Source organism: Electrophorus electricus, chromosome 3 (genome assembly GCF_041902795.1).
Source record: "Electrophorus electricus isolate QZ-2024a chromosome 3, ASM4190279v1, whole genome shotgun sequence".
Taxonomy (NCBI): domain Eukaryota; kingdom Metazoa; phylum Chordata; class Actinopteri; order Gymnotiformes; family Gymnotidae; genus Electrophorus; species Electrophorus electricus.
Genome location: NC_137499.1, coordinates 34,241,661 through 34,263,977, shown reverse-complemented (window position 1 = coordinate 34,263,977; position 22,317 = coordinate 34,241,661). Strand labels below are relative to the sequence as shown.

The 22,317-nt window shown below is 44.2% G+C and overlaps 1 protein-coding gene and 1 long non-coding RNA gene across 6 annotated transcripts in view; one reads left to right on the top strand and one right to left on the bottom strand.

Annotated features, from left to right (window-relative positions):
• Positions 1–3,192: 3,192 nt before the first annotated feature.
• Positions 3,193–22,317, bottom strand: part of LOC113569878 (neurexophilin-1) — a 24,986-nt gene continuing 5,861 nt past the window's right edge. The window contains exons 2-3 of one of the 2 annotated variants that reach the window (XR_014122815.1): positions 5,355–7,800; positions 3,193–3,719 (exon numbers count right to left, since the gene is read on the bottom strand). Coding sequence is in view for 1 of the 2 variants with exons in the window: in XM_081711253.1 (XP_081567379.1) it covers positions 7,000–7,800 (801 nt within the window). In the remaining variant the exon portion in view is untranslated. Of the gene's footprint in view, positions 7,801–22,317 lie in introns of both variants that reach the window. The other variant, XM_081711253.1, reaches the window with a different exon arrangement.
• The window catches only part of LOC113569879 (uncharacterized), a 13,117-nt gene continuing 3,020 nt past the window's right edge, over positions 12,221–22,317 (top strand). The window contains exons 1-3 of one of the 4 annotated variants that reach the window (XR_014122813.1): positions 12,221–13,090; positions 13,176–13,416; positions 14,547–21,120. This is a non-coding gene — a long non-coding RNA (uncharacterized LOC113569879). Of the gene's footprint in view, positions 13,091–13,175; positions 21,121–22,317 lie in introns of all 4 variants that reach the window. The other 3 variants (XR_014122814.1, XR_014122812.1, XR_014122811.1) reach the window with 3 other exon arrangements.

The window sequence follows — 22,317 nt, the reverse complement described above, 5'->3', positions numbered from 1 at the left end:
AATAAATATATATGTATTAATATAATTTAATAGATAAATTGTCGAAGCTGCTCTGTAGAATTCTGCGAAGTTGCTTCTGATCACGAGTGGCAGTGCTGTTTCCATGGTAACGTAACGTAAACAACCCTGAGTTGGTCGCTGTGATGAGTGAGGTAGCAGACATGATCAGTGCTGTTTAGCCGTATGTTTGAGTCTTTTGATTCTTATCCAAGTTTCGCTGGAAAATAGACCACAGTAAAACTTGTAAATGACAAAAAAAAGTGTATCCAAAGTGCTAGCTGGTTTATCTGAGGTTCGCTCAGTGGAAAAGAGGCTGATTTATGTTTGTATAAGCGGTCGTTTTATGTGCGAGGCTGCTTTCAGACGAGAGGTCTTTTAGCAAATCATCGTGACGTAATATATAAAGGATGTCTGTGAGTTATTCATCCCCGAGCCGAATATTTTTAATAATAATTTTGCAAAGGCGAGCAAAATGTCCTATTGTACACGCTGTATACGCCCTCGACCCTCCGGTCCATTTACCCACGAGCTTTTAAAGCGTTATCTCTTAGAGTGACGCATGACGAGAGCAGGTATATTCCCGCGGAGGAAAGGGAATCCTGTGAAGTAGGTGAGCAACCAAACCCATTTTACTCACTCGGATCGATACTTTGGCAGACCTGGCGCCACAACTAATCTCATCCAACTCAAATCCATCAGAAAAAAGGGGCATATGAACTCATTTCACAACTGAAAAATCAGCATCATTGTCTGTCGGTTCACAGTAAATTGATCGAAAAAGCTACAGGTAATAGAAAACAAATATCAAAATGAGTAGACAGGGGCTTTAATATTTTTAGGCGTTTTGGTGTTATTGCTGAGAAATATCTGACAGGCCAGAGGCTTAATCAAAAGACTTGCTCATATCTCATTGCTGTCTAGGAGAAAATATTAAGGAAATCTTTTTTTCCCCTTCTTTCTTTCTTATGGGCTCTTGCGTGGTCTGAATTTGTTTAGCATGCTTCAGTTTGGGACAATAATGACTTCAAAGCTATTTGGTTTAATCATGGCAACATAGAGGCCCTACTGCCTCATAAGTCACAATGCCTTCACCAGCCTTAGGGAGATCTAATTTTAAAATTCCTCTCCTCCCAGCTGGTAGAAACCAGATTAGAAACAGTAGATTTAGAAGAAAATACTTATTTCACACGTCCATGTGTTTATTTTTACTCAGTCCTTTTTGACAGGATTGAAGTAACTTGAAATGTTTGATGGAGAAATTATACCCAAAATCTCCATTAAAGAAAATGTGAAAATTTCCCACCTGAAGTGTTGCTAAGGTATGGTGCCTTGAGAAATGTACTGGTCATACTGATATCACATTCATAATGCTTCCTTCCATTTTGTATATTTGAAAATCTAGGACATGGCAGATCATGAATACTATGAGACTTGGTAGTCTGGTGAGGCCTCTGGTGTGAGGTGGATTTTAACGAGGTTAACAAGGTGCAGTATGGGTACAGTTACAGATCATTCTCAATTCTGTGTTAATCTGGTAGTTACATAGTGAGAAATTTAGGAAACAAATGAAGGTCGGGAACTGCAGATTTGTTTCTGATTGTGATTCTATAAAGGCTAGCCGTAGAGCCAGTAGGACCAAAGCACGAAGGATAAATGGGTGGCAACCCCCCCCCCAAAAAAGCAGAAATTCAAAAATTCCACAACAAAACTATATTAGTTTTACCTGCTGCTCTTGAGTTTAGAGACCAATCTGTATTAGGCATGCCCTAATGCATGTAACAGAACAGGTAATCCTTATAAGGGTCAACTGAGTTTTCATAATGATGGCAGAAAACATAACCTCAAACTGGAATACAGTAGGGCAGTATCTTTTTGATTTAGCCCAACCTCTGGATGCCTTCTGAGTGTTGGTGATGCACCCCACTGTCCCTGCTTTGATGTTGGGCTTGTTCTGTTCTTTTTCCTCCCATCTTTTGAAGATGGACATCACTCTGAAACCTCCTATACATTGTTGGCTTTTCTCTGTCCTTTTTCATTATGAGCTACCACGAGACCTACAACCAAAGGTGAGAGTGAGTTGGTCACATTCAAGCTGCTGCCCGTAATCAAGTGAAGTCGCAGATCAGACTTTAAAAAAGAATAATAAAAGCATCGAACGGCATGATTTTCTTTTATTTCGATCAGATGAATTCTAGCACTCCTTCGTCAGTTCTCTTCTGACTCAGGTGCATATCCAGAAGCATGCTGAGATTCTGAACGTGCATGGCTGTTTCTGAGCACATAACTACCCAAGTGTCACACTAGATGGGCTGCAGGAGACCCCAACACCTTGCACACCCACCTGAGGCGCATGTGCGATTGAGCAAGTCTTGCTACTTTTAATAAAATAACAGCCTTTGGATATGGACTCGTGGTTTTGTGGATACATCAGGCTGCTAAATCAATGACATTAATAATAAAAATAATCTTATAGAATCTAAAGACGTATGATCGGGTCTACCATGGTCTGCCTTAAACCAAATTATTCTGTTGATCAGCCTCTCACTTTGGATCTCGTGCAGCTCTCCCCCTTTTCTTTCATTCTCCTTCTTTCCGTACTTTTGTTTCTCTTCCTTCCTGTCTTCCCGTTTCTGTTCCCAGTCTCTCGCTAGCTGCTGGGTTTGGGAGAACCTCTGGTAGATTACACTATGCTGTGTTGAGTGGGAGACCCCCCTCCCACCCTTTAGATCTGCATTACTCTCCTGTTGGCTTTTCCCCCTCTCCCAGAGATATCAGAGGCATACCGTGGCTTTATGGGAGCGAGGAACGGGTAGGAATGGAGGCATGATGGAGAGAACACGTGAGCGATATGGAGGGTGAAGAGAGAGAGCGATGCAGACAGTGACAGCGTAATCAATCTTCTTTAAAGAGATGTAGCGCTCTGACTGAACTCAACAGCTTGTTAGCAGTAGTCTGGGATTTAATTAGGATGCCCGTCAGATTTAATGTCAATTACGGCTTAAAACGAGAGGGAATTCACAAATGAAAAGTGTGCAAAAATTGAAAGAGAACCAGATCTCTTGGTACCAAAGAAGTATGCAAATGCAGGGACAGTAAAGATCTGAACACTACTGACATCTCTTCTTTTGTCTCTGATCCATCAAGACAGACCATTTCAACCCAGAGACACTTTAGCTCTTCAGACTCAGCGAGAACATTCAGTACACCTGTCTACTTTATTGATTTTTTTTTTTTCTTTCCAGATGTTGGAAAACCACAATAAATGCCACCATTGTCATCCATACACTACATCAACATGACGCACATGGAAAAGAAACAATGTAAAAAATAGAAAAAAACAAACCCAAAATGAACTAGAGTCTACTGCCAGCCCCACGGGTGGGTTGGTGAGTAATATATATATCTTTATATATTTATATATTTATTTATATATTGATATATTTTTGTATAGTACCTATAGTACCCTTTGCCATTAGCCCGCTCTTTTTCAGGTTGTTCACTTTGTGGCTAACCCAGTTTGCTAACTCAGTTTCTAGGTCTGTGGATCAAGTGTCCAAAGCTGTGTCCAGACTCCGTAGGCCAGGGAAGGAGCTAGTCGCTATGACAACCAGAGTGTTCCACCACTTGAACTATTATCCTTTGCCTTGGCAACACCCACCAGTGTGTGACAGTGTAAGTCCGTCCTCTCTGCGGTCTGACTGAGGGCTGCTGTTGAGTGGCTGTCAAGAAAGGATAAGGAAGGCCGGTTCACTGGAATGTTTCAGAGTGAATGAGCAGATGATGGATGCTCCATTATGTAAAATTACCATTTTGATCCTGTTTAGCTAGTATCTCCCATCATAGCTACATAACAAAATTAAGCTCAGATCCCATTTATGAGTGACACCATTAAAAAAAACTCTCCCCCTCCCCTTTTTGTGCAGTTTTGGAGTCAGCCTGTTCATCACCTAACTGTCCATTTCTGAGTGTGATGGATTTTGTTGTTAATTTATATTCTGTCCTCTAAGAGGTTAAGGGGACTTTGGTAGCCACATTAAGCCGTTTGTGTTTCTGTAGGAAAGCCAAATGACTGTGATGTTTTACAGGGCATTAGCATGAACGCAGGCATGTAGGGGATCATGTTCCAGGTGTGTGGGCTGTTTGGCAGGTGCTAGTCCAGCTGTTGGGGAGGAGAGGTGAAGAAAGAGGATTTGAGGGTCAGAGAGGGAGACTCAGTCCTGCTGGCCGAGCAGTTGGAACAAGATGATTTTCCCAGGTGATTCCTGGTACTGTTTCTGCTTGGGGGAGTGTGTGCGCGCATGTGTATGTGTGCGCACATATGTGTGCGCATGAGACAGAGTGCGCATGGTTAAGCTAGAGGTTAAACTAGAGCTAGACGCATAGGGAGGGGGCAGGCAGAGTGCAATAAGACTCCTCCACTGCACACTGGCACAATTCAGCAGCAGGACAGAACAGACCCCCGGTGCTCCCCACCAAGCCTGCTTCCCTGGCTGCTGTCTGACTGTGTGTGTGTGTGTGTGTGTGTGTGTGTGTGTTGGTATGGGTCTGTCTTTATATTCTGGAATTTATCTGTCAATAAACAGCAATGAAAAATTGCAGAGATGCAATATAACTAACCTGGTAGGGAACTAGTGTCAGTGTCTGTCTATGAAGAGTAAGAGAGACAATATGGCCCTAATCACATCTGATCAGTCAATAAACATAGCAATTAGGTGAGCATATAGATTGTTCACTACTTACTTATTAAAGTTATTGATCATTTGAATACCTTGTACTGGTAAAATCTGATTAAATCTGGAATTGCACTCTTTATCCGCCTCAGACAGAAAATCTAAAAAATGTCTTGTGCAGTTTCTAAGCAGCTTAGCCAGAGTGCAGAGGGCCGATGATTAGAAGCAGATAAATGGCAGGAATTGAGGGCTTTACGACTGCATATAAGCAGTCGTATTGTTTGGAATGTTCCTGCCTTTATAACAGCACTAATGTGCAGGCCTACAGGGAGGAATTCACTATCCTGCCTGTAACTTCAGGCAAGGGATGGTTTTAGTTATGAACTCATAAACGGCTGCTACCTACATCTCACTCTACCCCCCCCCCCCCCGCTCCTGCAGTGAATCAAACAGCGAGATGCTTTGATGTTCCACATTGTGCTTTTATGTTATTGCATTTAGCATCATGGGTTTGTTTTTTTTTTGCCTCACTCCTTGTGTTCTTTCTTTGCGTTACTCCTTCTTTACTCTCCATGCTGTTTCTTTCAAGTCTTCTCCTCTCCTCCTCATTTTCATCTCCCTGCCTGTATTGTTGTCATTGTGATTTTTTCCCCCTTCCCCTCACTTAGCTTTCATGCCTCTTACCTCATCCACCTTTGTGGAACCCAGTCCTCTGTTCTCCGACCTTCCGTCTGTTGGCAGGCTCCGTACTGCTTCCCAAACACATTCCCGTGTTCCATGCTTTCCACATACCACCCCCCCTCCCCCTGCTCTTCTTCCTTTACTTTCATATTTCTGTCCTCTTGTTCCCTGATCTAGGAGCAAACATTTTCTGGTTACTACACCAACTTGAAAATGTCTTCAAAGTGTTTTGATTTGAATCTTTATGGAAATGTTTGGAGTCTCCCATGTTCTTTACTGCTGATGTCTGTTTTTGCTTCACTGTGATCTTCATTAATTCCTGCATTTATGGAAGGTCAACTCAACTGCTGTTTGTCTAATGTGGTAATTTGGCCTGTAGAAACATCTCCCAGGCCAAATGAATCTCTGAATTTGCCACTAGCAAATCCAATTAGTTCAGTTCTTAATTAAGTCTTAAATGGGATTAAATTATGCATAATTATCACAATAATATTTCTTTTTTTAATCAGATATAATAGGCGGGACTCTAGTGGAAGAAGGCCCGCCTGGAGACAGAAGGCGCAGTCTTGCACTTAGTGGCTAAGTTATCATGCCACGAAATCAGAAATTCATTCGGAAACAAAATGTAATCCCCCCCCATATGTGCAGAATAATAGAGGGGCAAGTCGATTCATACTCAACATCTCTGTCTCCCTGCTTGGCTTTAATTAAAGAGCTCTCTGAATCCCTGTTCATTCTTGTCTTTACTCTCTCCTTCTTGCTCTCTATCTCTCTCTCCCTGTTTTTCTGTTTCACTGCTTAACATTTTTTACTATCTTGATTTTCTTCCTTTCTATAACATTTGTAGGCGGGAAGACCAAGAAGTCAAAGAGGCAAGTGTGTCTGTGTTAGTTTAACATGAAATATGCAATGAACATTTCTTTTATCTCTTCTACCCTTAGGAAAAGTGAATTCCAACATAACTGTAATGCACAACCCCCAGCCTCTGCATAGTAGCTGTATGAAAATCAACATGGGATTTCCTTTTTTAATTATCCTTTTTTAAGGATGTGAATTTCCTTGCCCTTCTGTGGGTCAGAAGCCGCTTGAAGCACTCTGGTGGGATTGCCAGTCACCACAGGCCCTCGGTGGTGTGCTCTCACCTGCATATCTGTACTAGACAGCTTGATTTGCATATATAGATTTTTGCAGGTCACATTTGTCAGGTTGGTAGAGAGGTTCTTCAAGACATTTATCACAGGAGAAAAATGCCTTACATTCACCTTGGGAATATTACAGATGATCAAACACAGTCCATGAGAAAAAAAAATGCTCAGTTCACAAAGGGGTCTGTTCCGAGTAGGCTGCTCGTGCAAGATTCTCCGCAGTCTGTGGAAAATCCTACAGTCCCGTACACACTCGGAGGAGAACTTCTGAGCCGCTTAAAATGTGCCCCCTCTCATATATCGAATGCGCCAACACTACCCACATCCGTACTGCCCCCAACCCCCCCATTCATCCATGCCCTGCTCTCTCGTCCACATCCGTATCCTTCATTCAGCCACGCTCACTCCTCCGTGTCCCTCTGTCCTAGTTTATATATCTCACTCCTCTCTTTTACTCGACTCCCATAATTTTCCCCTCCCTCGCCCCAACGCCCCATGCCCTCCTATCCAGAAGGCAGGTAGGGCATTTCGTTGTGGTAGTTGTAGTCCGGGCAGACCTTCTGCACCAGCCGGTAGTCCGTGCTGTAGAAAGAGATGTAGATGCAGATGACCTTGAAGGGCTTGGAGCAGATCCAGGAGACGTGGCTTTGTGTCTGCTCCTGGAAGCAGGTCTTGGATGGGTCGTAGTTGCACAGTGATGTGCGCTTGCTGCGGTCCACCTTTTCGTAGTCCACGCGGCAGTTGAAGATCTTGGAGTCCTTAGGGTAGACCACGCTCTGCCGCTCCAGATCAAACTCCACCGCCTTGACGGGTGGAACCAGGCTGACGGAGATGTTGCCCTGGCCTGTCGAGTTGTGCCGGAAGTAGACGCTGAAGGTGCCGTTACCGTGGTCGACGATCTTGCCTGTGATGAGCAGGTTGAGGCGCACGGTCTTGATGTTGGAGTAGAAGTCCCCCCAGCCAAACATCTTCTTGAACTTGCCCGTCTTGACGATGGGCCGGCGCTTGATGCGGGCGCCAGCCGAGGCGTCGGTGTCGGTGTCGGCCTTGGCGGAGTCGCTCCCCAGCATCTCCCAGAACTCCTGCTTGGAGAAGGACACGGGCGAGCGGTAGGGCAGCTCCATGGCGGAGGCGTTGGCGGCCCGCCCCCGGCTCTGCTGCACCCAGCGGCTGAGCGGAGACACGGAGCCCTGACTGCTCAGCACCCCCAGAGTTTTGCTGCTGTCTGCTGGGGAGGATGACTTGGGGTTTAGAGCAGAGGAGGACGAAGTTGAGGAGTGGGGGTCTTCCTGTCCCAGAGCCAACTGTAGACACACAGCAGATGAGAAAAAGGACAGGGGGCAGGGTATCATGTGTTTGGATGGAGATGATGAAAGAGTGCAGCAGAAGATGACAAAGAAAAAGAAGACCAAGAGAGTGAGAGGCAATAAATAAATAATCCATGTGTTGGTTGATGCGAAGGGTGAAGAATGAGACAAGGGCATAAATTAGCTTCATATCTGCTGTTAATAGTGTCTCAACACAAATTCATCTCACCACACAAAGTAGCTACTGCACCACATTCAGCCTTAGTTCCCTGCCTGTATGCGTTTATATTAGCAGTCATTTTCTGTGGCTCACTATATTGAGTGATATTGCATGTGAAGGGGCAAATCCCCTTACTGCATGTCGTGCTGTCCAGGGCAGGAGCTAGCCCACCCCTATGGCTAAATATGGCTCTGGGGCTTTCTTGCAATAGACCGTATTACTGCTAGAAGAGAGATTTAATTCATTTCTATTGTTCTTGACAGCAGAATGTAATCACCTTGTAGAGAGAAGTGGAAGGGGAGGTTCCTTCAAAAACCCTCAGCGTGCGATTAAGATCTTTAATGTTTTAAAGAATAAACACTGTTGGCAGGAGTGCCAAACTGTCAGTTAAAAAAGTCAGACAGAACAATGGAGTGGGATAGGGTGGAGAGTGAGACAACAGTGGAGTGTGAGAGGGTGGAGAGTGAGACAGCAGTGGAATGGGATAGGGTGGAGAGTGAGACATCAGTGGAGTGGGATAGGGTGGAGAGTGAGACAGAACAGTGGAGTGTGAGAGGGTGGAGAGTGAGACAGAACAGTGGAGTGGGATAGGGTGGAGAGTGAGACATCAGTGGAGTGGGATAGGGTGGAGAGTGAGACAGAACAGTGGAGTGTGAGAGGGTGGAGAGTGAGACAGAACAGTGGAGTGAGAGGGTGGTGAGTGAGACAGAACAGTGGAGTGAGAGGGTGGTGAGTGAGACAGAACAGTGGAGTGAGAGGGTGGTGAGTGAGACAGAACAGTGGAGTGTGAGAGGGTGGAGAGTGAGACAACTGGAGTGTGAGAGGGTGGAGAGTGAGACAGAACAGTGGAGTGAGAGGGTGGTGAGTGAGACAGAACAGTGGAGTGAGAGGGTGGTGAGTGAGACAGAACAGTGGAGTGTGAGAGGGTGGAGAGTGAGACAGAACAGTGGAGTGAGAGGGTGGTGAGTGAGACAGAACAGTGGAGTGAGAGGGTGGAGAGTGAGACAGAACAGTGGAGTGAGAGGGTGGTGAGTGAGACAGAACAGTGGAGTGTGAGAGGGTGGAGAGTGAGACAGCAGTGGAATGGGGTAGGGTGGAGAGTGAGACAACAGTGGAGTGTGAGAGGGTGGAGAGTGAGACAGAACAGTGGAGTGAGGGTGGTGAGTGAGACAGAAGCATGGGTAGGGTGAAGGGTGAAGAGTGGCTGAGTGAAAGTGGGGAACGGGAGGCGAGAGATGGAGAAGAATGTACAGGCAGAGTAAAGAGGTTGGCTAGAAATGATAGGCTTGTAAATGTGTGTGAGGGTGTCTGCTAGTGTGTGTGTGTGTGTGTGTGTGTGTGTGTGTGTGTGTGAGAGAGAGAGACAGACAGACAGACAGACATGGGAGGGAGCTGTTGTCCTGGCTCATACATGGTGGAAGACAGAGAGGGTGAGTGGATGTAATGGATCATTTCTACACGGTCATGATTTATTAAAACACAAACACACATTTGCACACACAGACACCATCCACCAGCAAGAGCAGAGCTGAAGGGGCTCCTGACCTTCAGATCAAATGATGGAGGAAAAGGGGACTGGATTTTTTTTATATAACTTTTGTCTGTTTGTATGTTTTGTGTGTGTGTGTGTGTGTGTGTGTGTGTGTGTGTGTTTGTCTGTCTGTGTGCATGTGTGTTTGTGCCTTTTCATGTTGCTGGAGACAGAGTTGGGAGCACATCAGTGGTGAGAGGTGTCTGTTTGATGTATTGTTCATGCTTTATTTGCTCCTGTGCTCATTTTGGTCTGTCTGTGCTTGCACTCCTCCAGTGTTCAGTACCGTACACAATATCCCCACTGCCAACACACAGACTCCACTGACCTGACCACGCTTTACAGTTAATTACAATGGAAATGTCTCCTTTCAGTCAGGTGTCACATTTAAGAATGCCTGATGGGTGTGTGGGTGTGTGTGTGTGCGACCATGTGTATGCTTGTCTATGTTTGTCTATGCGCATGTGCCTGTGACTGTTGGTCTGTGCTCGTGTGTGTGTGTGTGTGTTTCACAATAAGGAACTAAGGAAGAGAGAAAGCTGGGAGCTCTGCAAGTGACCAAGCTCTTAAAAACCTCTCTCAGGTCTCAGCGTGCTGCCAGACTGTGTGCATCTGTGTCGGCGTGTGACTGTACTCTCGTGCATGTTTGTCCGCCTGTCCTCAACATCACCCTATGTTGCTATGCATATTCAGCAAGTGTGTTCTCCCTGTGTGTGTGTGCGTGTGTGTGTGCGCGTGTGCGTGTGTGTGTGCGCATATGCACGTGTGTGTGTGCGCATATGCACGTGTGTGTGTGCGCATATGCACGTGTGTGTGTGTGTATGTGCGTGCGTGTGTGTGTGTGTGTGTGTGTGTGTGTTATGATAGGTCTGATCCTCTTCACTTAAGGATCTGCCTTTTCCATAATGCATGCTCCTGCGCCTTAGCCCTGGACCGCTGCACCCGATCCTGCACTCGCCGCCTTCCTTATGCAGGCTTATGCAGGCTTATTGCAGGTTTATGCAGGCTTATTGCAGCTTAATCAGGCTTATGCATGCCTTCCTTGCTTCGCTCCGCCCTTCCTGCCTATCTCTGCTATCTGCCTAAGTCCGACTCCAGTCCATTTTACTCAGACAGGATTAGCAAAGCGTGTTCGATCTAATTCAGCCTCTTTTTCCACCTTTGCCTTGCTCCACTCCTCCAGCTCTGCTCCTTTTGTACTGTTTCATTGCTTTTTCCTCTTCTTTTAAAGAGGCTTTGAATATCTGTGTAACAGTACTCTTGTGTGAATAGCCAGTCTTGGCATATGCATAATACCTAATGCCCTTGTTGCTTGAATAATTCTACATTAGATGCATTTCAAAACCACTAATCTGTTCTGCAGCTTCAGAAAGTTGCTCTCGCAGTAGTGCTACATCAGCTAATTAGAGTTATGAATTTTAAATTGAATTGCTCTGTGGAAAAAAAAAAAATCTCTGTGTAGTTCCTTTTCTTGGCAAATCTCTATATTGCTGCCAGGATCTGGGCCGTGGTTTGCATACGTGCATGTGAAAGGGCCTGCGTTTCTCCCAGCAGAGCAAAGCCTAATAAAGCCAGCGTGACTGAGAGGATATCGTGTTCAAAAGTGTCTGCTGTTGATTTCAGTCCCTTTGCATTGCTTTGCTGCAGCATGTACAGGACATGGCAGGGCATCAGCAGAGACTGATGATCAGATCTTCATAAATCTTCATAAACCAACATATGGACTTGGTTGTCAATATAAACTCATCTTGTTGTTTTTAAATGAACCTTTCAGAGCTCCCTGTTGTTTCAGCTCCTAAAACACATGATGAGTATCTTCTAAATCATGTGATGGGTAGCTCCTAAAACACATGATGGGTAGCTCCTAAAACACGTGATGAGTATCTTCTAAATCATGTGATAGGTAGCTCCTAAAACACATGATGGGTAGCTCCTAAATCATGTGGTGGGTAGCTCCTAAAACACATGATGGGTAGCTTCTAAATTACATGATGAGTAGCTCCTAAAACACGTGATGAGTATCTTCTAAAACACGTGATGGGTAGCTCCTAAAACACGTGATGGGTAGCTCCTAAAACACGTGATGGGTAGCTCCTAAATCATGTGATGGGTAGCTCCTAAAACACGTGACGGGTAGTTCCTAAAACGCATGATGGGTAGCTTCTAAAATATGTGATTGGTAGCGCCTAAAATGCATGATGGGTAGCTCCTAAACCACGTGATGAGTAGCTTCTGAAACATCTGATTGGTAGCTCCTAAGACGCGTGATGGGTAGCTCCTAAGACACGTGATGGCTAGCTCCTAAAACAGGTGATGGGTAGCTCCTAAAACGCATGATGGGTAGCTCCTAAAACATGTGATGGGTAGCTCCTAAAACATGTGATGGGTAGCTCCTAAAACGCGTGATGGGTAGCTCCTAAAACACATGATGGGTAACTTCTAAAATATGTGATTGGTAGCGCCTAAAATGCATAATGGATAGCTCCTAAACCACGTGATGAGTAGCTTCTGAAACATCTGATTGGTAGCTCCTAAGACGCGTGATGGGTAGCTCTTAAAACGCATGATGGGAAGCTCCTAAAACACGTGATGGATAGCTCCTAAACCACGTGATGAGTAGCTTCTGAAACATCTGATTGGTAGCCCCTAAGACGTGTGATGGGTAGCTCTTAAAATGCATGATGGGAAGCTCCTAAAACACGTGATGGGTAGCTCCTAAAATGCGTGATGGGTAGCTCCTAAAACACATGATGGGTAGCTTCTAAAATATGTGATTGGTAGCTCCTAAAACACATGATGGGTAGCTTCTAAAATATGTGATTGGTAGCGCCTAAAATGCATGATGGGTAGCTCCTAAAACACGTGATGGGTAGCTCCTAAAACACGTGATGGGTAGCTCCTAAAACACGTGATGGGTAGCTCCTGAAACGCGTGATGGGTAGCTCCTGAAATGCGTGATGGGTAGCTCCGAAAACACGTGATGGGTAGCTCCTAAAACATGAGCAATAGGTTTAGCCTTCATTACAAATAAAATAAGAGAGGGAGACATTCCTGTTCTATCTTGCATGAAAAGGCTTCTGCTGCTCCCAGTTACAAACTGTCAAAATGTATTGTTCTGGGAAAGCCAGACTTTTTAGCTCATTTTGAATCAAAATATAATTTATGTAACATTTCCACTGAATTATCCCATAACATCCCTGCTGTCCTTTTCAGCTCTGTACATCTGTACCATAAGTACGGCTGGCAGCTGGTTGGCTCCTCTCCACCATGTGTCTTCGTGTGGTTAACAGTTCTGGGCCCATCCTGCAGCATGTGACACAGGGAGCACACCACAGGTTCAGCTCCCTGGCGCAGCCTGCGCAGGGCCTGAGCCGGACGGGGCTTCCGCATGACCCCACGCCCGCCCTCCTCCGCTCAGCCAGCCAGTCACTCCTCAGCCTTCTCTCCCGCGCGGCTGGTCCAGACCTGCGCTACAGGCTCTTTCTGTTACGTCCCGCGAGAGGCCTCCCCCAGCAGTGGATTAATAATGGATAAAGGTAAGAAGCATGATAGACATATTGATTTGAATCTATTCAGACCTCTCCCTTGTTACTCTAATTTATTTTCTGTCTCTTTTTAAAGAGGGGAGGAGGAAAAGCACAGCACAGCTCTAACCCCGCCCACCAGGCCAGGCCTCCTGCTCTCACTGGATCATATCTCTCTCTCTCTCTGTAGTTCTCTCTCACTCATTCTCTTGCTTTCTCCCTCCCTTTCTCCCTCTTTTCCTCAGTCTCTCTCGTTCTCTCTCTCTCTGCAATAGAAGGTGCTGGACAGAAGCGTCGTCTGTTTTCCCCTGACCTTGGAGCGTCTTTCTCATGCCAAGGTACCAGAATGACATTCTCACACTAGTTTGAAAGGCAGGACCATGAGAGCCAAGTCCTTCCCTACTGTACTTGAGTATCAGTTATAGTATTTGTATTTCCTTAGATTTTTCACACTTTTGGATAGATTTGACTTAACAACAAAGAGATGGAGCCTACTTTTGACTTGTTTGTATGTATTAGATTTGAATGAACTGTATACACACAAATTCACAAACATCTGATAACTTTATATTAATTGTGTTTTAGTTTTTAATTAAGTAGATTTTAGTGCAATTGCTTGACTATTTAATTCAAGTGTATTTTTGTATCCAGGCGTTCACTTTTTAGAGTAATATTATATCAAGTTATTTCTCCTTTACTCAAATGAAGGATGTGTGCACTTCTCCAAACCTTGTTGAAAGGTCATCTTCACCAGCTCTCAGTAAAAATAGAGATGACACATTGCTATGATTTGGCACCTCTGATGCACCAGGAGTCACTCTCAGCAGGGGAGCCAGTGTAGCATTAGGGATTAACAACCTATTATGAAACGCGAAGCCCACTCGTATCATTTGAGGCATGGGCATCTACAGTTGGTCTTTTGTGGTGGGGAAACTGTAATTATATGCTGTAGCGAGTGTGAAACACGTGATATTTGCTATGATCCACAGCCTGAGACTGGAGAAGATTTTTCACTTTCAGCTCAGTGTGCTGAGGGATGTGCTAGCTAGCAGAGTAATCCTCTTCATATATGCTTTTGAACATGTAGCTTCTTATAGGTCAGATGTTGCTTTTCTGTCAGTCAAGGCTTGCGTTTTTACTTAAGGCGTCTTAAATCGTCTTAAATCATCTTAAAGCATCCGTTAAATCATCTTCATGCAACTTAAAGCATCTTTAAGCCTCCTACCATTTATCCCACTGGACTGAGAGCATCAATTAAAAAATTAAAAGGTATGAGTTTCATTAACACAAACACATTTCTTTCACATTGAATTTGTTCAAGGCCTTTGACTGCTCAGCTAATGAACTCCATTGTAGTTTATCAGAGCTGCCAACTTTTCAAGACAAAAGAAAAAAGAAAAAGTTTAGGGTTTTGTTGTGGTTTGACCCAGACATCAAGAAATGTCACAGTGTTGATTTTGTCTTCCAGATCTGTATGACCAGAGGGCATAGAAGAGAATGGCAGCTTTCAGTTTATTTGGAAAAACAAAAATCAAAGTGCTAACAATGGTGTCACAAGGGGTTTTTGACAAGTGACGTTGTGCCCTGGGCCAAACCTCAGCCTGTTTGCCATTCAGTGGGATTTTTATATGTAATTATTATATTTATATTTGTAAAATATTTTCATATACATAAAATAAGCCCCCTCCCAAAAAAGACACTAAATTGTCATTAAGTCTTTGCCCTGGCAGACAGAGAGGTCCGCGCTGGTTCCGACTCCTCCCTGGCATGTTGTTGTCCTTGTGTACAAGACGCTTTGTGTTGTGATGTCCTTTCTGTGTTTGCTTGTGGACACTTGCAGCACTTAGCCGTTGTTTCTTTGTTCCCTGTGTATCTGTAGTTTTAGCGTGCAAGCCTTCCTTTATTTTTCCCTGCCTGAATTATGGTCATGGATTTGCCTGTGTCTTGGATTATGGTCATGGATTTGCTTGTTCAGACAGCAATTCCTGGGAAAGCCCTTATGAAGTTTCTACACACAGCCAACTACTGGCTCTGACTCGGCAACAGTGCAATTATGTTTGCATTTCTGGTTTTTATTAAGCAATTTATTTTGCTACCACAGGATACATAATGTTTTGATCCTTATGTTTGCTTTTTTTCTGAGCACGCTTTGTTTTATTTTGTAAACCTGACATGCACGCGCAATCCGTTACGTTCTTCCCCGGAAATGATTTGTCCATGCTTTGATATTCCTACATTCCTTCAGAAACCTTACAAACTATTTTGGGTGGCTGTAATCAATAGCTCTAGTGTTGTAATTAGTCAGAGCACCAATGCTGAAGCCCACATATGGAAATAGCTGCTTCACTGTGCTCAGCTGTGAGCTGAGACTCATGGCAACCTGCAGATCTCAGAGCGAAGACCCAAGAGTCCCAGATAGTCCACTCTACAGCCGCAATCAATGGCCACAAAACTTGATGTAAGTGGAAACGCAGATGCTGTCAGACACCCTTCAGGTTCTGGTGATTTTTTTTTTTTTTTTTGATGTCACTATGCAAAACAAATCTACAGTCATGTTTAATACAGAATAAAATGCAGTCTGGAGCATGTCTGACTGGCAGTCATCTTTTATGCCTTACGTAACTGGTACAGTGTAGAAGCAAGGCTAAGAACAGTATTATTGTTTATCTTGAAGCTAGCTTTAGGGAGCAAAGCCCTTCATGCAAAAGCTTTCCCTTTGAACTGTATGAAAATGTGTGTGAAACTATCCATTCCTCTTTATGCCCACACTCATATTCTACCCAGCGTCTGACTTCTGCTTAAAAGAACAGATATATTTCCTTCTTTTACTGACCAAGATTTAAATTTTAAAAAACCAAAAAACAAACATGAGTTGAGGAGGTCAGATCTTACACTGAGACATCTTAACTATTGACCTTTGACCCAGAAACAACAATGCTTTTGGTTACATACTGAACAGCCTGAGGGAGAACAGACTGTGGTCTTGGAACCGATATTATCCAAACCACCCACCCTACAAAGAGATAAAAATCTGGAAGCCAGAAACTATAACCAAGGCCGTCTGACAGACTCCAGAACAAGCATTTTCAATCTTGAAACTCGTTCCTTATCATTACTAATAAATGACTAATGAATGAATGTGTTAAATGTTTCTTGAACAAATCCATTTGGGCATTTGGTATTCTATTAATAAACACAAAGTTGACTTGCTGTGTAAATGTATTTTAATGTTTAAAAGAAGGAATGTTGTTTCCCTTTTACTGATATTCTCAAATGATAAAACGCAATCTTAATCTGAAACGTAATCTCACTGCAGTGTTTCATCAGTCGGTAATAATAACAATCTAGACTCTGTGCCTGGACGACTGCAGTGAGCTGTAATACATGTAGCGTTTTCACTCCTATCCGGTTTCGCAGCACATTTTTAAAAGTGCCCGCTGTCTTGGCGAATCACTTAGTCGATTGTTTTATACGTGAGGCGGATCTAAAGGTCACGTTTAGCTCGTTGTTGTCTCCGCGTGCCTCGGAGTGACGGGGATGCACCGTGCACCGGCGGGTGCAGTAACGCGAGCTCTGGTTTGGCTGACTGAGCAACGTAGCCGCAGGCACGCGGAAAGCGCGAGGGACTGGGGGAATTGCGGCTGGCTAGACCTCGTAGCGCTTGTGATCTTTAACTCCCGTTTGTGTGTGTCTGTGTCTGTGTGGATTACAGTTCACAGAGCACACGGTAGCGTTAAATGAATGAACTCGCCGAATGAGGCGGATTTACACAGAGCCGACTGCTAGTTTTTTTTTTTTTTTAGGAATAATAATAATTGTTTGCAGTTTATTATTATTTACCTATAACTGAACTATTGTTCAAAATATAAGATATTATTTAAAGTATATATTTTTAGGAAGCCATATTAATGTAACACCTTTCTGCACATCCCAGACATACGTGTTAAACTGATAAAATGTCATAGTGACCTTTGAATGTCATAGTAATGATAAGCGGTGTTACGCGGAGAATTCCAGCTCCAAGGTTTCCTTGGGACTGACAATAATTTACATGAGACAGGGAGGGAAATAAATCTAACGGATCCCCCTTTTGTCAGAAAGAAAGAAGGAATGAATGAATTGTGGTGAAATATGGCCTATATCTGTCTCTCCCCCGTTAGTGATATCAGTGATGGCGGGGAGGGGTCTCGCTTCTCGGTGCGGGTTCGCTCCTTCAGATAGTATCGCGCGAAGGCGAATGAAAGTAGCGGAATGAGTGACGCTCAGCCCGAGCTACACGTGCGAAAAAGTCCGTTCCAAAGGGAGAGGATGAAGGGAGGATATTAAAGCCACGGCGCTCGTGTGCGTGCGCGTGGAGTGACCAACCCCACCCCACACCCTCGCGCTGGCAGAAGTCCGCGTGTCGAAGCAGCATTAATGACTGATTATCGGGGTGATAGACGCAGAAGGGGACAGGAACGCAGCTTCAGCCGCCAGATGGTAAATAGCTGAGGAAAGCAGGAAAAGGGACGAACGGAGAGGGGGGCAAAACGAACGCCGCGCTGAGTCCCAAAGCAGAAGGTTGTGTAGTGAAGGGTGGAGGGCAAGGAAGAGTGGGATTAAGGGAGTGAAGGGACGTCTGTGAGTTTAACCGGATTTGAACACAGCCACGCGGGGCGTAATAGGTCTGTGACAGGCTTTGGTAATGTCGAACAGAACGGCGGCAGGGAGCTAATGCCTCTGTATATTGCATTGTAGAATAATGCACAAAAGTACAGAAGGCTGGTTTCAATAGGCCTCATAACTGCAACAATACAGGTGAACCAGTAATGAATGAGACACGTAGCTTCACGGAATCGAAAGCGCAATGGTGCAGAGCACAACACTGCTAAATGCAAACGCTGGAGGATCTGAGGTTCGCTTGCTTGAGGTACCGTGCAAATCGAACAAGTGCTTTTGTCCAGTCAGTACCACTGTTTGTAATTTAGCATATTGACTTGAATATGCCACGCCAGAGGATCTAATTAACTGCTAGGGCATATATAGCCAGGGATGGCAATGAGTGTGTGAGCACAGGTGTGTGCGTTTGTGTCTTTGTGTGTGTCGGCGTCTTTGCTTGAGTGTAAAAGTTATTTGTCTGTTATTCGTCAATGTGGAGAGGACAGAGGGGTCCATCTCCCTAGGGGGTCTGGGGGCTGTGTTGTTGTTATGCTAATTGTGACTCAGCGAGTGTTAGCGAGTGCTGTCTTTTGGTTACAAATCCGGAGCAGGGGATAGATGAGATGAGACGAAAGAGGGAGAGAGAAAGCAAATGTTCAAGAATGTAGGAGATGAGTGGAAAACAAGTGGATAGAGTAGATATATGGGGAGAAGAAGAAAAATGAGTTGATGACCAATGCAGAGCTGTCAGTTCCTGAGGCAGTGCACAGGCATTTAAAGAGACAGGTACACAATTTCACCCTGGCCTCCTAAAAAAGACGGACGCAGCATTCTATAGGAGCCCTTTCAAATGTCTATGGCATCCCAGTGAAGGCTTTAGAGAGACAACTGCAATATCTTTTCTCGGAAGCGTAAGCCTCCTGGTCCTACCGCAGTATGGAAGAGGAGAACAAAACTACAAATGAAATTTGCGAATTTTCCTGAAGTGTAGGCTGTACACCATGGGAGGAGCAGTGGCACTCTAGGAATGGGGAGTAGGCGTCCTCTGACACCAGGCAGATGGCGTAATGTCCACTTCAGAGACTTCAGGGAGTGCGATTTCACCAACAATTTGTAAGAATAACAGCAAGCGCGATATGTCACTTCATCCAGCACAAATGACATCGTAAGAGGAAGTTTACACATGAAATCCACATTAGACGTAAACTAAACTTTTCATGAGAGCTGAGTTCGGCAAATACCTCTCACAGTAAATTCATTAGTAAGATCGCTAAGTTCACACTGACAGTGTGCGACCACCGCTATCATAACATTCTCGTGTGCCATTGGAGACAAAGTGTGCTTTGGCAGTGAAGCACGTCCTAGCAATACGTGTTCAGTACGCATTAGTGTTCATAAGTGACAGATCTAAAGGGTGAAGATTTAAATATACTTAGAAAGCAAAATGTAAGCATACATGTGAATAATTCCAAAGTATTAAATGCTGCAGATTTGCACCTGTACGGTTTCTGATCTCACTTCATTCCCACCTGAAGTATACTCAGGAGGGTTTTTGAAGGAGCTTCAGTCTTGGGTTGAACTTAAACAGGAGCTTCTTCGCTCTATGGATGACCTGTAACGCATCATCCCTCTGGCCTTGCAGGATAGGAGAATTCCATAACAACTCTCTCTGTGTGCGCGCACATGTGCATTTAGCCCCATTTTTAGGTACTAAATGTCCTCATGATGACTGGGAGACATGAACATTTTGACGTGGGTTGATTGAACTGTGGCTGCATGAAAAATGCTTTTTTAATGGAAAAAATATGGCTTTTATTTTAAAAAATTTTTTAAAAAGCCTTTTGGTAACTGAGGTTGAAGTACGAATTAGGTTTTAGTGCCTTTAATGTTTTTTAGTGTGTGTTAGCATTACAGTAGGCATAACTATATTTAGCTATCGCAATACAGAAGACAATGGAAAAACCCCATGAAGATAGTAATACGTGTGTGTGGGTGTAGTGGGCTGGACTGTCTGAAATGCCTGTCCCCTGGCAATTGGAGAATAGACAGATACACCATTTCAAAGTTTCACAATGACAGTAGTGGAGCTGGCTGCATGTTTCTATGTCAACTTTTTAAAGACACAGTCGCCATATTTTCTCTAAACCTTTCTCAGCGTTTCAAGAGCGAAATTTATTTCAGGGTATAAGGAATTCTGTGTTTAAGTTCAGATCGATCACCTACAACATAGTTTGCTGCTAAGCTTAAGGATGTTATTTTGAATTTGGAATGATAGAGAAAGTTCTAAATGTATAAATCAATCATAAGTTTAAAAAAAACAACTTATGTTTAAGAAGGTCTTTGTTTCCACTGCAGATAAAAAAAAAAACTTACCAAGGTTTATTACCATGTTTTATAATGTAAAATAGCTTTAACATTTAATATGTGGCTGTAATGTTCCACTGCTTCTTATAAATAGCTACGTGTTATTATTAGAATTGAATAATGATATATAAACCTCATCTCTTTTCTTCATATAGTGAACACATTTCATCCTGTAACCCTTCCCCGCCCCCCTTTGTTTAGCCATGTTTGTGCTCATCAACATCAACCAGGTTTGAGGGTTCTAGGGCTCACTTATACATACTGGTCCTGCCAGCGTCTCAGTCACCTTCACGGGCCGAGTGTCTGTCACCCTGCTTCAGTTTGATCTGTAAAGCAACTTTTACTACAGACATTGCTGCAAAGCAGCCCCATTATAATGCAGCTTGCTGTAGAGGGAACGCCAGGGCTGATGGCGGCACTCTCCCTGTGGCACAGGAAAGAAGCTGTGAGACCTCACCTGCCAGGGGAACACTATCCTGCTCATCAGGACTTTGAAGGCAAAACTGCACAAGAAGGACTACACAGACGTGCATAGCTCTGCGGCATCACTGGTATGCCCACTCTAGCCGTACAGATCACAGCTGCTCTCTGTTGTGCTTCTACCATCAAACCTACCCACACCACAGACGGCTGCTGTACCACGGTGGCAGAGAGACCGGCTCCGTGCCAGTCTGATCCTAGCCCATGCATCTGTCAAGCCATGAAACACCCACCCATGACAGCCTAACTGCTAAAGCCTGGTTCGTACCTACTGCCGACATGAGAAACCATGCCAACCATGGCTCCGGACTGTCCGCGCCACTTGATGTTCACAGTTCTTGCACCACCGTCCCTGGCAAGTGCGTGCTTTGACCTCAGAGCTGGTGTGGTGCTGTAGGGCAAAGCAGCACAAGCAGGAAGCCAGAAGCTGCTCTCTCCCGCATAGCACACCAGCAACAGAAGAAACCGACTCCGATCACACACTGATCACACACAGGCAAACAGCAGGTCAAAGGCAACCTTTGCTGAGATGGGCTGATCGACGGAGAAGACCGTGGCATGTACGTACTTTAAACACTACATGAAGGCAGCTGGGGGAATTTAGTATAACAAATGTACAACAAATGTACAACATTTACAAGGAGACTCATTTTCAGTTCCGTCAGTGGACATAACTTTGTGGCATCTTTCTGTCTTTAACGTCTAACTAAAATTTAACCTGGAACTAAAATTTTAATCATAATAGCCTCTCTTCTCACACACACACACACACACACACACACACACACACACACACACACACACACATTCACATTTACTGTTCAGGCATTTAGGCTTGAGTATCAAATTAAGTTAGAATATTAACTCTGAAAACAATACATATGAGATTAAATGTTCATTTTCTGAATCACTATAAAACTGGAGAAGTAACGATAAACAGTCATTGGCGCCTTTCCTCGTGCTCTCTGCCAACCTTTCACTTCTTTTCTTCCACTGCTTCCTCTCGAAACCCTTTTCTCTTTCCTCTGTCCATTTCTCTGTCTTTCTCTGCACCTCTGGCTGCTGGATTGAAATTTCCATCTCTAATATGACATAAATTTTTAATTAAGGGCCTCGGTTCTTACTTTGACTCCCAACTCTTCACCGGCACAATCTTCTCGCTCGCCCTCTCGCTGCCCTACTCATACAGCTCTAATATGTTCAGCCTGTGAGAGCTCTGATTAAAATCACAGAATGACTGTGCTCCTCTAACAAATTATCACACACTGCACGGAGACTTTTTAAAATCCAACTCCACTGCAGTAGCTCCCGTTAAAGGACCCGTCCCACTCGGGTCCTCCACCTCCTTTATGACAAAAACCAAAGTCTCGTGCCCGCATCAAAACACACACACGGAGTTACCCCTCAGATCCCAGCATTACATGTGCCAGCGTAAACCGTGCAGGTTTAAGGTGAAGAAAGCATGAGTGAGGACAACTTGCATAATGTAACTAACAGTAAATGTTTTGATTTTGTAAATCATTCATTACTGGAGTATTTTTATGTTAATTTTTTGATAGGATATTTCTACTTGAGTCATCATTTCCCTGAAATAACGTTCGCAATTCTACCTAAAATTATTACAGTTTTTCAAGAAGATCACACTTGTGCTCACAAAAGTGAATTTAAGACAGCTAATGAACATTATTTGCTAGCCAGGGTTGAACTTTGTCAATTGGGAAGGTTCATTAGTATGAGAGTCTAGTGAAGTTCTATCC